This window comes from Chiloscyllium plagiosum, unplaced genomic scaffold (assembly GCF_037043375.1).
Source record: "Chiloscyllium plagiosum isolate Xiang-an unplaced genomic scaffold, Cpla_swu_hap1 HiC_scaffold_11, whole genome shotgun sequence".
In the NCBI taxonomy this organism is placed as follows: Eukaryota; Metazoa; Chordata; class Chondrichthyes; order Orectolobiformes; family Hemiscylliidae; genus Chiloscyllium; species Chiloscyllium plagiosum.
The window spans coordinates 80,290,003-80,307,359 of NW_028270149.1; the positions used below are offsets into that span (position 1 = coordinate 80,290,003).

The 17,357-nt window shown below is 43.2% G+C and overlaps 1 protein-coding gene and 1 pseudogene across 2 annotated transcripts in view; one reads left to right on the forward strand and one right to left on the reverse strand.

Annotated features, from left to right (window-relative positions):
- The window catches only part of LOC148148841 (sodium- and chloride-dependent neutral and basic amino acid transporter B(0+)-like), a 430,083-nt pseudogene that overhangs the window by 147,530 nt on the left and 265,196 nt on the right, over positions 1-17,357 (reverse strand). The window lies entirely within an intron of this gene.
- LOC148148842 (sodium- and chloride-dependent neutral and basic amino acid transporter B(0+)-like) overlaps positions 1-17,357 on the forward strand; it is a 57,688-nt gene that overhangs the window by 2,334 nt on the left and 37,997 nt on the right. Inside the window, exons 2-3 of the mRNA XM_087992224.1 lie at positions 5,796-6,097; positions 6,339-6,492. Coding sequence (XP_087848350.1) covers positions 6,026-6,097; positions 6,339-6,492 — 226 coding nt within the window. The 5' untranslated portion in view covers positions 5,796-6,025. The remainder of the gene's footprint in view (positions 1-5,795; positions 6,098-6,338; positions 6,493-17,357) is intronic.

The window sequence follows — 17,357 nt, forward strand, 5'->3', positions numbered from 1 at the left end:
GTTACAGAGAAATGTGTTGTAGATTGCTGTAGAGAATCTGCTCAAGAGAAACTTCGCATTATCCAAACATCACCCATAATTAATTAATCACATTGTAGCCAAACCGCATTGACAAAATGCACATTATAGCAGAAACACCGAGAGTCATTGAGTCATAAAGATGTACATCATGGAAACAGAACCTGCAGTCCAAACCATCCATGCCAACCAGATGTCCCAACCCAATCTAGTCCCACCTGCTAGCGCCCGATCCTCCAAACCCTTCCTATTCATACACCCATCCAAATGCCTTTTAAATGTTGTACCAGCCTCCATCACATTCTCTGGCAGCTCATTCCATACATGTACCACTCTCTGTGTGAAAAAGTTGCCCCTTAGGTCTCTTTTATATCTTTGCCCTCTCACCCTAAACCCTCTAGTTCTGGACTCCCATACCCCAGGAAAAAGACTTTGTCTATTTATCTTATCCATGCCCCTCATAATTTTGTAAATCTCTAAAAGGTCACCCCTCAGCCTCTGACGCTCCAGGGAAACAGCCCCAGCCTGTTCAGCCTCTCCCTATAGCTCAAATCCTCCAAACCTGGCAACATCCTTGTAAATCTTTTCTGAACCCTTTCAATTTCACAACATCTTTCCGATAGGAAGGAGACCAGAATTGCACGCAATATTCCATCAGTGGCCTAACCAATGTCCTGAACAGCCGCAACATGACCTTCTAACTCCTGTACTCAATACTCTGACCAATAAAGGAAAGCATACCAAACGCCTTCTTCACTATCCTATCTACCTGTACCTCCACTTTCAAGGAGCTATGAACCTGCACTCCAAGATCCCTTTGTTCAGCAACACTCCCTAGGACCTTACCATTAAGTGTATAAGTCCTGCGAAGATTTGCTTTCCCAAAATGTAGCACCTCACATTTATCTGAATTAAATTCCAACTGCCACTTCTCAGCCCATTGGCTCATCTGGTCAAGATCCTGTTGTAATCTGAGGTAACCTTCTTCTTTGTCCACTACACCTCCAATTTTGGTGTTATCTGCAAACTTACTAACTAGACCTCTTATGCTCACATCCAAATCATTTATGTAAATGACAATAAGTAGAGGATCCAGCACCGATCATTGTGGCACTCCACTGGTCACAGGCCTCCAGTCTGAAAAACAACCCTCCACCACCGTCGTCTGTCTTCTACCTTTGATTCCGTATCCAAATGGCTAGTTCTCCCTGTATTCCATGAGGTCTAACCTTGCTAACCAGTCTCCCATGGGGAACCTTGTTGAATGCCTTACTGAAGTCCATATAGATCACATCTACCGCTCTTCCCTCATCAATCCTCTTTGTTACTTCTTCAAACAACTCAATCAAGTTTGTGAGACATGATTTCCCATGCACAAAACCATGCTGACTATCCTTAATTAGTCCTTGCCTTTCTAAATACATGTACATCCTGTGCCTCAGGATTCCCTCCAACAACTTGCCCAACACTGACTTCAGGCTCACTGGCTGCCTTGCTGATCTTTAAGGGGCCCTATTCTCTCCCTAGTTACCCTTTTGTCCTTAATGTATTTGTAAAAACCCTTTGAATTCTAGTTGCCAAAGCTATTTCATGTCCCCTTTTTGCCCTTCTGCTTTCCCTGTTAAGTATGCTCCTACTGCCTTTATACTCTTCTTAGGATTCACTCGATCTATCCTGTCTATACCTTACATATGCTTCCTTCTTTTTCTTAACCAAACCCGCAATTTCGTTAGTCATCCAGCATTCCCTATACCACCAGCCTTTCCTTTCACTCTAACAGGAATATACTTTCTCTGGATTCTCATTATCTCATTTCTGAAGGCTTCCCATTTTTCAGCCGTACCTTTACCTGCGAACATCTACCCCCAGTCAGCTTTTGAAAGCTCTTGCCTAATACCGTCAAAATTGGCCTTTCTCCAATTTAGAAATTCAACTTTTAGATCTGATCTATCCTTAGATCTGATCTATCCTTTTCCATCACTATTTTAAATCTAATAGAATTATGGTCGCTGGCCCCAAAGTCTCCCCCACTGACACCTCAGTCACCTGCCCTGCCTTATTTCCCAAGAGTAGGTCAAGTTTTGCACTTTCTCTAGTAGGTACATCCACATACTGAATTAGAAAATTTTCTTGTATGCACTTAACAAATTCCTCTCCATCTAAACCCTTAACACTATGGCAGTCCCAATCCACATTTGGAAAGTTAAGATCCCCGACCATAGCCACCCTATTATTTTTGCAGATAACTGAGATCTCCTTGCAAGTTTGTTTCTTAATTTCTCTCTGACGATTAGGAGGTCTATAATACAATCCCAATAAGGTGATCATCCCTTTCTTATTTCTCAGTTCCACCCAAACAACTTCCCTGGTTGTATTTCCAGGAATATCCTCCCTTAGCACCGCTGTAATGCTATCCCTTATCAAAAATGCCGCTCCCCCTTCTCTCTTGCCTCCCTTTCTATCCTTCCTGTAGCATTTGTATCCTGGAGCATTAAGCTCCCAGTCCTGCTCATCCCTGAGCCATGTTTCTGTAATTGCTATGATGTTCCAGTCTCATGTTCCTAATCATGCCCTGAGTTCATCTGGCTTCCCTGTCAGGCCCCTTGCATTGAAATAAATGCTGTTTAATTTATTAGTCCTACCTTGTCCCTGCCTGCCCTGACTGTTTGACTCGCTTCTATTCTCAACTGTACCAGTCTCAGATTGATCTCTTTCCTCACTGTCTCCCTGGGTCTCACCACCCCCTAACCCCCACCTTGCTAGTTTAAATCCTCCCGAGCAGCTCTAGCAAATCTCTCTGCCAGTATATTAGTCCCCTTCCAATTTAGGTGCAATCCGTCCTTCTTGTACAGGTCACTTCTACACCAAAAGAGATTCCAATGATCCAAAAAATGTGAATCCTTCTCCCATACACTGGCTCCTCAACCATGCATTCATCTGCTCTATCCTCCTATTCCTGCTCTCACTAGCTCATAGCACTGGGATTAATCCAGATATTACTACTCTCGAGGACCTCCTTTTTAAATTCCTGCCTAACTCTCTGTAATCGCCCTTCAGAATCTCAACCTTTCCCCTTCCTATGTCATTGGTTCCAATGTGGACAATGACCTCTTGCTGGTCCCTCTCCCCCTTGAGAACATTCTGCACCCTCTCTGAGACATTCTTGATCCTGGCACCAGGGAAGCAACACACCATTCTGATTTTTTGCTGCAGGCCACAGAAATGTCTGTCTATACCTCGGACTCGAGAATTCTCTAACACAATTGATCTCTTGGAACCTGACATACCCCTCATTGCATTAGAGCTGGTCTCAATACTAGAAACTTGGCTGTTCGTGCTACATTCCCCTGAGAATCCATCACCCCCTACATTTTCCAAAACAGCATACTTGTTCGAAATGGGTATAGCCACAAAAGACTCCTGCACTAGCTCCCTACCTCTCTTACCTTTCCTGGAGTTAACCCATCGATGTGACTGTGTCTGAGACTTTTCCCACTTCCTATAACTGCCATCCATCACATACTGTTGTTGTTGCAAATTCCTCATTGTTTCTAACTGTCTCTCCAACCGATCCATTCGATCTGATAAGATTCGCAACCAACAGCATTTATGACAGATATAATCCGCAGTAACCCTTAAACTCTCTTTAAACTCCCACATCTGACAAGAAGCACATATCACTCTACTGAAGGCCATTTTTGCTCCTTCACAATCTACAGACCCAGAAACTAACATCGTCTTATTTCTCTACAAAACACTGCCCCAGGTTAAATTAATAGTTATGGCTTATATTTTAAGTTTTATCAAGAGAAATATCTCCAAAAACATATAACATATGTATTCCATTGATAGAGATTTGGCAGACCATGTCGAATTTCTGATGCTGGATTAGTGGTACTGGAAAAGCACAGCAGTTCAGACAGCATCTGAGGAGCAGTAAAATTGACGTATTGGGCAAAAGCCTGAAGGGTGGAGAGATAATTGAGAGGAGGGTGGGGGTGGGGAGAAAGTAGCATAGAGTACAATAGGTGAGTAGGGGAGGTGTTGAAGGTGATAGGTCAGGGAGGAGGGTGGAGTCGATAGGTGGAAAGGAAGATAGGCTGGTAGGACAAGTCATGGGGACAGTGCTGAGCTGGAAGTTTGGAACTGGGGTGAGGTGGGGGAAGGGGAAATGAGAAAACCGTTGAAGTCCACATTGATGCCCTGGGGTTGAAGTGTTCCGAGGGAGAAGATGAAGCATTCTTCCTGCCATGTCCTTGGCAGAGTGGGAGGGGGAGGTGAACTGTTGGGCCACAGGGCGGTGTGGTTGATTGGTGCGGGTGTCCCGGAGATATTCCCTAAAGCGCTCTGCTAGTAGGTGTCCAGTCTCCCCAATATAGAGGAGATCGCATCGGGACTAACAGATACAATAAATGATATTGATGGATGTGCAGGTAAAACTTTGATGCATGTGGAAGGCTCCTTTAGGGCGTTGGATGGAGGTGAGGGAGGAGGTGTGGGCGCAGGTTTTGCAATTCCTGCGGTGGCAGGGGAAGGTGCCAGGATGGGAGGGTGGGTTGTAGGGGGGCGTGGACCTGACTAGGTAGTCACGGAGGGAATGGTCTTTGCGGAGATGGAAAAGGGTGGGGAGAGAAATATATCCCTGGTGGTGGGGTCTGTTTGGAGGCGGCGGAAATGTCATTGGATGATTTGGTTTATGCAAAGGTTAGTTGGGTGGAAGGTGAACACCAGAGGGGTTCTGTCCTTGTTACAGTTGGAGGGATGGGGTCTGAGGGCAGAGGTGCGGGATGTGGACGAGATGCGTTGGAGGGCATCTTTAACCACATGGGAAGGTAAATTGGAAGGAGGCCATCTGGTGTGTTCTATGGTGGAACTGGTCCTCCTGGGAGCAGATATGGCTGAGGTGGAGGAATTGGAAATACAGGATGGCATTTTTGCAGGAGGTAGGGTGGGAAGAGGTGTAATCCAGGTAGCTGTGGAAGTCGGTAGGTTTGTAAAAAAATGTCGGTGTCAAGTCGGTCGTCATTAATGGAGATGGAGAGGTCCAGGAAGGGGAGGGAGGTGTCAGAGATGGTCCAGGTAAATTTAAGGTCAGGGTGGAATGTGTTGGTGAAGTTGATGAATTGCCTAACCTCCTCATGGGAGCACAAGGTGGTGCCAATGCAGACATCACTGCAGCAGAGGAAGAGGTGGGGAGTGGTGCTGGTGTAATTACGGAAGATGGACTGTTCTACGTAGCCAACAAAGAGACAGGCATAGCTGGGGCCCATTCGGATGCCCATGGCTACCCCTTTGGCCTGGAGGAAGTGGGAGGATTCAAAGGAGAAATTGTTAAGGGTGAAGACCCTGGTCCTGGTCATGATGCCCCAGCTGACTGTGAGGGAACTGAATGGGATTTTTAATTTTACCAACAGCAAATCCCCTGCATCTGGTTCACTCTGACAAAGTCCTTTGAAATCTCAAGACTTCAAAATATTGGCACCGCATTCAGCTTCAATCTGAATGGTCACTCAATAGTCAATCTTTGAATCTTTCTGATAATTGTATGGCAGGCAGGGATAGTAGGAGAGATTCCTGGTCAATTGGAAACATTGAGGTAGCTGCAGAGTAACAGCCACCCCACGGTGAAAGCTGCAGAAGCTGATTCAAGCCGTGGCCTCTCCTCTATATTGTGTGACCTCCTCATTTCAAAGCATTGGTGAGAAATATGTGATGCAAAGTAGATATATTCTGACATTGAGTGTTTTGAAACAAACCTGAAATTCTATTATTTTTAGTGTGGAGATTGCATCAGAAATAGTCAGGAAATGTGGACATCACCCAGAGCAACTAGATCTTGCCCTTTTTGGACACATCTTGTCATTCTCACCAGTCATTTACCTGGTGAAAGGCTGAACAGTTCTTAATCACAGTCCTGGAATTTTGGAAAGATAGAACACCTTCGGGCAAGATTTACTCCTCAAGGTTTACATCCAGCTCCTGAGCAAGCGAAGATAGCTGTCTGAAGATGGACCAGAGGGAGTTGGCTTTATCTGAATTCTCACAGAATGGACAGGAAACACACTCTCCAATAGATACAGTGAGTATTTTAGCAAAACATGAAATTACACTCATGTAAAATCCTGAGAAGTGCTGATTCTTTGGGAATTTTAGCTTTTGTGAACTGCAGTCACCCATCTTGTTTCCAAACTACTAAGTGATTGCTGTTAACTGGGGAATAAAGAAATGTTTTTACAGTGGGGAAGAGTTGAACTAAGTGCTTAAGTTTAGATTGAGAAAATCTACTTTCTAATTTAGTCAATTCCTTTCTTTGCCCCAAGAGTGCTGCCAATCCACCAGTGAACAAAAATGATGAAAATGTAAAGAGAGGTAACTGGTCCTCGAAGAATGACTACTTGCTCTCTGTGATCGGCTGTGCTGTGGGTCTAGGCAATGTCTGGAGATTCCCTTACTTGGCTTACAAAAATGGAGGAGGTACTGTCTGGAATTTGAGTTAAGGGGGCAGAAATGCAGAGGGAGCATTTCATTGATCTTTAAGGACTGTTGGCTTGGATATTGCTCTTGTCATCGTAACATCGTAACAATTGATGTGGAGGTGCCGGTGTTTGACTGGAGTAGGCAAAGTCAGAATGCAACAACTCCAGGTTATGATCCAACAGTTTTAACCTTCACCTGATGAAGCAGCAGAACCCCAAAAGCTTTTGATTTCAAATAAACCTGCTGGACTATAGCCTGGTCTTGTGTGTTTTCTGACATCCTAACAATAGTACAGAGGTTAGAAATGTTACAGTCTGGACATGGCACAGTTAAATACTAAAGTGGAAAGTTGCGGTTGAAATTAATTCAAGTGACTTTTAAGCAAATCAGATTGTCTCATTACACGTTGTAGTTTGAATTTGTGGCCCATTTCTCATCAGGAGAAAAAGGCGTTGTACTTTTATACCTTTAAATACTTTATATTGCTAAATTCCTATAACTGAAATAATTCTAAAAACACAACAGAATGTCATTAAGACCAAGATTGTTCCCAGCATTCTCAATAAACAGTAGATTAATAAAACTCATGTAGCCCCTTTATCATTTGTCTAGTTCAAGTCAGAGTAGACCACATTTTCAGTTTAAATAGGCATAGGTTAGTTCATTACAAGTTTTATGGAAGATTCCTTTGGAGTTAAGATAATAAAATCCTTGTCAGCAATATCAACAGATGTTAAGATTAAAACAAGTATAGAAAACACAAAAGAATAAAGGTTCAATCAGTCTTTGTAGCATGCTAGTGGAATCAATTCCTTGAGTTCCTTATTGTTGAAATGAAGAAAGCATCACTTGAAGTTAGATCCAGCAGCTGTGATGGCTACTATATCGAATGATTGGTGTTTACCTGTCCAGATAAACATTATTTGACATCAGATATTGAGAGACAGAGAAGATTGCTGGTAGCTGACACTTACAGCTAAGATGTGCAGAGGTTTGATTTTCAGTCCTGACTTCTAAGTGGTTCAAATTGCTTCCAACCCCTGCTTCTAGCCACTGGACCTTTTATTTATTGGCATGTAATGAAAAGGCAGCAGATGGATGTTTCAGGGCAAAACAATCTCTGTTTATTGTTGCACAGAAGAAGTAACACAACAATACAGGAAACAGGTAAATCAACAACACACAAAAAGGTAACTTAATACAAGACAAGATAACACAATAAATCACTATTATTTAAAATACAGTGTTATTTAAAATACACTATTATTTAATATCATAATACACTCATTCCATCCACCTCACACTACTGACTAAGTTACTACTCTGGGGTCTTGGGATTATGCTCACCACTTTGAATGCAGTTTTGAAATTGGCCTGGTACAGTTGCTCTGGCTTGCTGTACTCTGAATGTGGTAGGGGACTTCTAGATAGGCAACTGCTCAGTCTGCGTTGAGTCCACTGATGCCGGGTTAGGCACGTGAGTACTTGGATCTACCTGTTGAGTACTTGGGTTTTTTTTATTTCTGCTGGTTTATTGAGTTCAGTTTTCAGCTCAGTTGGGTCTGAGGACTTGCAGTGATGGTCGGGATAGTTGATGCTTCACATTTTGTCGGTCATAGTTCCTTTTAGCATGATCAGCCTTGATGGTCATTGAGGGCTGCTGTCGGTCTTACAAAACACATTCTCCATGTTCTTGTTTTCTGGTTCAGCTCCTCTGGTGATGTGAGATCAGGGCTGCAGTTATACCAGCTGTGGGGCTTCCAAATCGTCAGGCTAATCTCTAGGTGCATTGTCTTGTCGAGGTTTTCTTTTTGGCCTTGACTGGCTTGATTAGATTTCCAAATTTTACACAAGATTTTAACGGTTTTGATTGCTGTTGGATGTGGGGTGGTTGTTATGGTAACCCTCTTGGCTCCACACTATCTCCATGAATCGGTATCTTCTATGGGCTGGGTGGCCAGAGGTATGAAAGTTGTCTTGGGGCTGGATGTGTTTGGTTTTGGGTTAATTGTCTCAGGTGCAACGTTCCCCACGAGGTAGTCATTTCTTTGTACTTGGCTCCGGAATACTCAGTCTCTGTTCACAGTTCAATCCCAACACCTGCTTCTGGTTTTTACTCCTCTGCCAGCACAAAACTTGTTTTTGTCAGGTTTTAAAAGGTCTTGAGCTCTGTGCATATATTTCCAACACTAGGAATTTTTATGAAATTTATTGACGACCCTATTACCAGTTGATTTCTCCAGAAACTATATTGTGTAAGGCATCAGCATTCAGCAAAAGCCTTCCTCAAACATTGGTCTTTTCTGCTGATAAATAAAGCAAACATTTTTATTAACCAGCACCTCTTGGAACAGGAGTGTGCAATTGATCAAATATTCCAGATAATCAAGAGGTACACATAACCATAGTAAACACTGAACAAGAGAGACCTTAATATCCCTCAAAGCATCCCTATAAAAAACCTCCTAAAACTAATGTAAAAACCCACAGTAAGTAAAAGAAAAGTAATGCAGAGAGTATTCACGTCACTGTTAGACTTTATTTACAGCAGAAATACACGGACATCATGATGGATCGCAATATTGAACACGTAATTTTGGTCGGTTTATCAGGAATACCCATTGATAAGGTGCTAGCTAAAACAAAGTTACTGTACCTACTTTACAATCTCACAGTGAGTCATCAATAAACTTCATTATCTCCTGGATTACAGTTATTACTTCATATCGATCTTAGTTTGCCTCCAGTAATGTATTTATGCAGCAATGCTTATATATTATCCACTATAATATAAGAGAAACCAGCAGACATTTATTATAATGATATAATGTCAGGGATTTTCCGCAGGCCAGTCATTATTCGGTGTCGACGATGAGTCACCATGAATATTCTGTGGAATCCCCATTCTAGCTCACTCTGAAGGTATTGCCCAGGAAACTAGATTTTCCACGAGGCAATTCTCCGATTCTTGAAACACTCCAAAAGTCTCCATTTACATCGGAAATTTCAGAAGGTAATGATGAATTTAAGTAAAATAATTAATCAGGAAAGTTAGATTATTAAATCTAACACCCCTGCCATGTCCAGACCCGCTCTAAACCCCCACATCCATTCGATCTGAGTTGACATCTCCCTAGCAACTCCTTGCATCAGCCAAATGCGACCCAACCCAACCCAACATTAACAAAGAGTCATAGAGGCCTATAGCTCGGAGACAAGCCCTTTGGTCCAAATTGGTCCATGCCCTACCAAAATGTCCATCCATGCTAACCCTATTTCCCTGCACTTGGCCATATCCTTCTAAACTTTTCCTATCTATGTGCTTGTCTAAATACCTTTTGATGTTGTTAATGTAATCAACCACTTCTGCTGGCAGCTCATTCCAGATGCATTCCACCCTCTGCGTCAAAACGTCCCCCCCCTCAGGGTCCCTTTTATTCTTTCCCCTCTAACCTTAAACTGATGCCCTCCTGTCCTCGATTCCCCAATTCTGGAAAAAAAACAGAGTGCATTCACCCTATCCATGCCTATCATGATATTATACATTTCTATAAGAACTCTCCTCAATCTCTTAAGCTCTAAAGAAAAAAGTCTTAGGTTGTTCAACCTCTCCCTATAACTCAGACCATTGCACCCTGGCACCATCCCTGAAAATTTCTTCTGAACTCTTCCCAGTTTAATAACATCCTTCCTATAGCAAGGAGACCAAAACTGAGCATAACACTCCAAATGTGGCCTCACCAACGACCTGTATAAGTGCAACATAACTTCCCAACTTCTATACTCAGTGCCTTGACTGATGAAAGCCAGTATGCCAAAAGCCTTCTTCCCTGTCCTGTCTGTCTGTGACTCCACACCCTCGACAGAACTGACCACTGGCCTCTACTGTCAATCTGACCTTCTGCCCAGCTGACATCCTGTCTAGCTAGTGAACAGTCAGGAGGGAGTTGCCATGGGAGTCCTCAAAATTGATGCCAGACCCTTGAAGTCTCATGGCTTCAAGTTAAACAGGGGGCAAAAAGGTCCTGCTGATTATCACATACCATCCTCCGTCAGCTGATGAATCAGTATTCCTCTATGCTGAACAAACTTGGAGGGAGCATTGAGGGTGGCAAGGGCACAACATGTCCTCTAGGTGGGGGATTTCAACATTGACTATCAAGACTGGCTCGGCAGTAGCACTACTGATCAAGGTGGTTATGTCCTAAAGAACTTCGCTGCTACACTGGATCTGTGGTAGGTGGTGAGGAAACCAACAGGAGGGAAAAACTTACTTGACTTCATCCTCGCCAATCGACTGAGGATTGAGTTGTAGAAATAGCGGAGGCACTGAATGTGATCTTTCAAACATCACTGGAGTCAGGGAAAGTTCCAGATGATTGGAAAATTGCTATTGTAACCCCCTTGTTCAAAAAAGGATCAAGACAGAAGATGGAAAATTATAGGCCGATGAGCCTACCCTTGGTTGTAGGTAAAATTCTAGAATCCATCGTTAAGGACGGAATTTCTAAATTCTTGGAAGTGCAGGGTCAGATTAGAACAAGTCAGCATGGATTTAGTAAGGGAAGGTCATGCCTGACAAACCTGTTAGAATTCTTTGAAGAGGTAACAAGTAGGTTAGACCAGGGAAACCCAGTGGATGTCATCTATGTACACTTCCAAAAGGCCTTTGATAAGGTGCCTCACAGGAGGCTGCTGAGTGAGGGCCCATGGTGTTCAAGGTGAGCTACTGGCATAAGTTGGGGATTGGCTGTCTGACAGAAGGCAGAGAGTTGGGATAAAAGGTTCTTTTTCGGAATGGCAGCTAGTGACAAGTGGGGTCCTGCAGGGTTCAGTGTTGGGGCCACAGCTGTTCATTTTATATATTAATGATCTGGATGAAGGGACAGGGAGCATTCTGGCGAAGTTCGCCGATGATACGAAGTTAGGCGGACAGGCAGGTAGTACTAAGGAGGTGGGGAGGCTGCAGAAAGATTTAGATGGTTTGGGAGAGTGGTCCAGGGAATAGCTGATGAAATTCAACACTGCTACCCTGGTCTATGGTAAGTGATGAGGGAACCAATAGGAGGGTAAAACTTACTTGACTTCATCCTCACCAATCTGCTGGCTCCAGATGCATCAGTCCATGGTTGTATTGGTATGAGTGACACTGCACAGTCCTTGTGGAGATGAAGTTCCACCCTCACATTCAGAATACCATCCATCCTGTTGTATTGCACTGTCACTGAGCTAAATGGGACAGACTTCAAGCAGATTTAGCAACTCAAGACTTCAGGCACTGTGGGCCATCATCAGTAACAGCAGCGTACTTCAGCACAATCTGCAAACTCATGGCCCAGCATCTCTCCCACTCAAGCATTACCATCAAGCTGGGGATCAGCCTGGTTCAATGGACAGTGAAGATGGGGAGTCAGGAACAGCACTAGACATACCTAAACATGAGGTGTCAAGCTAGTGAAGCTACTAAACAGGGCTACTTGCATGCCAAACACAATAAGCAGCATGTGATAGAGCTAAGCAACTAATCAGTCTGAACCAGACTCTGCTGTCCTGCCACATCCAATCATGAATGGTGGTAGACATTTAAACAACTCACTGGATGAGGAGGCTCCACAAATGTCCCCATTCTCAATGGTAGAAGAGCCCAACACATCAGTGCAAAAGGTAAGGCTGAAACATTTGCAGCAATTCTCAGCCAGAAGGGTTGAGTGGATGATCCATCCCAGTCCGCTCTAGTTGTCCCCAACATTACAGGTGCCAGCCTTCAGCCAATTTGATTCACTCCATGAGATAACAAGATACAGTTCAATGCACTGGATATTGCAAAAACTATGGGCCCTGACATCATTCCGGCAATAGTACTGAAGGTCTGTGCTCCAGAACTTGCTGCACCCCGAGCCAAGCTCTTTGAGTTTAGTTACAACATCAGCATCCACTCGTCATTGTGAAAATTGCTCAGATATGCCCTGCATACAAAAAAAAGCTGGACAAATCCAACCCGGCCCATTACACCCCATCAGTCTACTGTCGATGATCAGTGAAGTGATGGAAGGTGCCATCAACAATGCTATCCAGCAGCACATGCTCAGCAATAACCTGCTTGGTGATGCCCAGTTTGGATTCCGCCACGACCACTCAGCTCCTGACCTCATTACAGCCTTGGTTCTAACATGGACAAAAGAGCTGAATTCCAGAGGGGAGGTGATAGTGACAGCCCTGGGTAAAAACAATGGCTGCAGATGCTGGAAACCAGATTCTGGAGTAGCGTGGTGCTGGAAAAGCACAGCAGTTCAGGCAGCATCTGAGAAGTAGTAAAATTGACGTTTTGGGCAAACGCCCTTCATCAGGAATACAGCTGTATTCCTGATGAAGGGCTTTTGCCCGAAACATCGATTTTATTGCTCCTCGGATGCTGCCTGAACTGCTGTGCTTTTCCAGCACCACTCTACTCCAGATAGTGACAGCCGTGGACATCAAGGCCACAGTGGACTGAGTGTGACATCCAGGAGCCCTAGCAAAATTGGAATCAATGAGTATCAAGGAACAAACACTTCTCTGGCCCCCAGGAAAGTGCATGGTTGCACAATCCTCAACACCATTCACAATTGCTCAGATACTGAAGCAGGAGAAAGTGAGGTCTGCAGATGCTGGAGATCAGAGATGGAAATGTGTTGCTGGAAAAGCGCAGCAGGTCAGGCAGCATCTAGGGAACAGGAGAATCGACGTGTCGGGCATTAGCCCTTCTTCAGATACTGAAGCAGCCCATGTTCAAATGCAGATTTGGGATAACAAGTGGCAAGCACATTCATGTCACACTTGGCAGAAATGACCCCCTCCAACAAGAAAGAATCCAGCCATTATTTTGTGAAATTCATTCTCATGACCATTACTAAATCTCCCATTGTCAACAGCCTGGGGTTACCATTGACCAGAAACTGAACTAGACTCATCATATTTATATATAATACTCTGGTTACAAGAGCAGGTCAGAGTTTAGGAATATTGCAGCATGTAACTCACCCCTAACTCCACAAAGCCTGTACATCATCTACCAGGCACAAGTGCCAAACACTGATATTATAATGTAAAGGTTGAATTTATCGTCAATCAGTGATTCTTAAAGATTGTCTACTGCTATCTATGATTGATAAATAAATTAATAGATAAGGACATAATGTATTCCAACCCCAGATGAACAACTGGCAAATATCAACGTATAACTTTACTGAAGCTCTATTCCCCTTCTAACTCCTCACGCACACAGTCATACACAGATAGAACATAGAACAGGATAGGCTCTTCAGCTCTCTATGTTGCGCGGACCTTTTATCATATTCTAAGATCAAACTAACCTACATATCCTACATTTTACTATCACCCAAATACCAAGTGATGTAAGACTGACTGGTCTGTAATTCCCAGGGTTATCCATATCCTCTTTTTTGAACAAGGGAATAACATTTGCCACCCTCCAATCATCTGGTACTACTCCAGTAGCCAGTGAGCATGCGAAGATCACTACTTCTGTTGTGAAGTTGAAGGCATGTCCTGTATCTTTAAGAAAGAGTGAATGCTGTTCTGCACTGAGAGCTTACAAGCACCTGTCATATGATTTGACGAGCAGTCTCAGAATGTACTGGAAAATTGAAAATATATAACATTTGGCTGTGAAATGGATACTTGAACTGTTTGCTGTTTTGGCAACAATTCCAATTTAAACTAACAGTTTAAATTATGCCCCAGGATACTAAAACCCAATCCAGTTTGAATTTATTGTTTTATCAACATCAAACTAATGATCCAATGTCGGGGGAATATAAAAAAGGCAGTCATTTTGAAAATCAGACAGAGCAACTGCCATCGAGAGAGAGAGAGAGAGACCCAAGACATTGAAATACTCTGTATCAAAGGTACCTTTTCATATGAAACATCTTAACAGTAACAAGAAAGAAGATGATCCAGTGAGATCTTCAGCCGGAAGAAGAAAGACACCAAAGGTTTTGAAATGGATTTGATGTAATTTTAATAAATGTTTTATTGGAACAGTATATTATAGCATTGGAGGCAGGTATTAAGCAGTTAAGGGAAAGGGGGCCTTAGTGTTGTGAATATTTGTTGCTTGATGTTCCCTTTTAGAGTTAAAGAATGAATTGATGTTATTTTCTTGAAATAATGGAAATATGAGGTGAGGTGAGCTTCTCTGGGTGTTTGGTTTAATGAAGAGAGATGTTCACCGCTGTGTCATAACACTTTAGGCACAGCAATCTCTTCCGTCACTTCCTGCAGCAACCTTGGGTATATCCCATCTGGTCCAGGCGATCTATCTATCCTCATGTTTTTCAAAATTTGCAGCATATCTTCCTTCTTAACATCAACCTGTTTGAGCATATCAGTCTGTTTCACGCTGTCCTCACAAACAATAAGGTCCCTCTCCCTAGTGAATACTCAAACAACGTATTCATTGAAGACCTCCCCAAACGCCAACTGCAGGCACAAGTTCCCTTCACTATCCCTGATTGGCCCTACCCGCACTTGCTGCAAGTTCTCCCTAAACAACCTCCACATTTCTGATGTACATTTCCCTGAGAATATCTACTCCCAATTTATGATCCACGGTTCCTGCCTAATAGCATTGTAATTTCCCCCTTCCCCAACTAAATACTTTCTCATACTATCTGCTCCTATCCCTCTCCATGACGATAGTAAAGGTCAGGGAGTTGTGATCACTATAACAGAAATGTTCTCCCACCACGAGATCTATCACCTGGCTTGGTTTGTTACCAAGCACCAAATCCAAATGGCCTCCCCTCTAGTTGGCCTCGCTAAATATTTAATCAGGAATCCTTCTTGGACACACCTGACAAAATCTGCTGCATCCAAACTATTTGCACTAAGGAGGTTCCAGTCAATATTAGGGAAGTTGAAGTCACCTGACACAAACCTGTTACTTATGCACCTTGCCAAAATCTGCCTCACAATCTGCTCCTCCATGCCTTTGTTGCTATTGGGAATCTCTAGAAAACTCCCAATAAAGTGACTGCTCCTTTCCTGTTTCTGACTTCCACTTATAATGACTCAGTGGACAAACCATCCCCTACGATCTCCCTTTCTACAACTATTATACTGTCCCTTATTAGCAATGCCATCCACCCATCTATTTTACCTCCATCTCTGTTCCTACTGGAACATCTAAATCCCGGAACATTCAGCAACCATTCCTGCCCCTGTGATATCAAAGCCTCCGTAATAGTTACAACATTGTAGCTTCAAGAAACTCCATGCTCCATTGTAGCTCTATGCTCTAAGTTCATCACCCTTATTCTTGAGACTTCTTGCATTAAAATAGACCCATCACACTGACTGCAGCTTTGCTCTAATAACTGCCTATCCTTCCTCACAGTCTCTCTGCATGCTGTATCTGCCTGTTCACCAGCATCCGCATCCTTTGATCCATAGTTCCAGTTCCCATCCCCCTGCCAAACTAGTTTAAACCCCCCCGAAGATCTCTAGCAAACCTCCTGCCCAGGATATTGGTGCCCCTCAAGATCAGGTGCAACCCATCCTCCTTGTACAGGTCCCACCTTCCGCAGAAGGTCCACATACCTGAAGCCCTCCCTCCTATACCAGCTCTGCAGCTACATGTTTAGCTGCACTCACTCTCCGTTCCTAGCTCCACTAGACAATGGCACCAATAGCAATCCTGGGATTACTACTCTGCTCTTACTAATTAACCTTACTCTTAGTAATCTTTCAATGTTCCCTCAATACAGGAGTTGTCCCATTGGACTGAAGAATTGCAGACATTATTCCACTTTTGAACAAGGGTGAAAGAGGAAATTCAGGGATTTACAGACCAGTTAGCCTAACATCTGTGCTGGGGCGCTGGTTGGTGTCTCTAATTAAGGATAAAATAACTGAGCACTTCAAATTTTTTCAGTTAACCAGGGACAGTCAGAATTGATTAATGACAGTAGGTCATGCCTGACAAACCTCATTTAATTTTTTGAAGCCATAACTAAGATAGTGGACAGGGGAATGCTATGGTTGTTGTTTGTATGGACTTCAGAAGGCATGCGATAAATTGCACATAAGAGCTTATTAACTAAGGTAGAGGCTGATGGAATTGAGGGCAAATTACTTATATAGTTCAGAAATTGGTTGAGTGGCAGGTGACAGAAAGTAAGGATAATGAGTAGGTTCTCAAATTTGCAGGATGTGACCCGTGGTGTCCCCGTAAGGATCTGTGTTAGGGTCTCAATTATTCATATTATTTATTAACAACTAGGATAATAACATAGAAAGTCATATATCCAAATTTACTGATGACACACAGTTAGGGGGCGTTGTAGACAATGTAGTCAACAGCATAAAATTACAGAGGGCTCTTGATAGACTCAGTAATTGGGCAAAAATGTAGCAGATGAAGTTCAATGTAAGCAAGTGTGTGGTTATCCATTTTGACCGATATAGTATCGACCAGGATACTTCCTAGATGGCATAAAGTAAACACAATGGATGCCAAAAGAGACTTGGGGTTTCAGGTGCATTGACCTTTAAAGTACCACAAACAGGTGCCGTAAATAATGAAGAAAGCTAATGGAATCTGGCTTTTCCACCTCGAGGACATGAATACAAGGATGTAGACAGTATGCTGCAGATAAACAAAACCCTGGTTCGACCACAATTGAAGTACAGTGGGAAGATCTGGGCACTACATCTCAGGGAGGATATATTGGCCTTGGAGGGAGTACAACATGGTTTTACAAGAATGATAACTTGGACTTTAGGGGTTTGGTTATGAGGAGAGATTATAAAGATTAGGCCAATTTCTCTGTTAATACAAAGTTGTTGTAACCATCCAC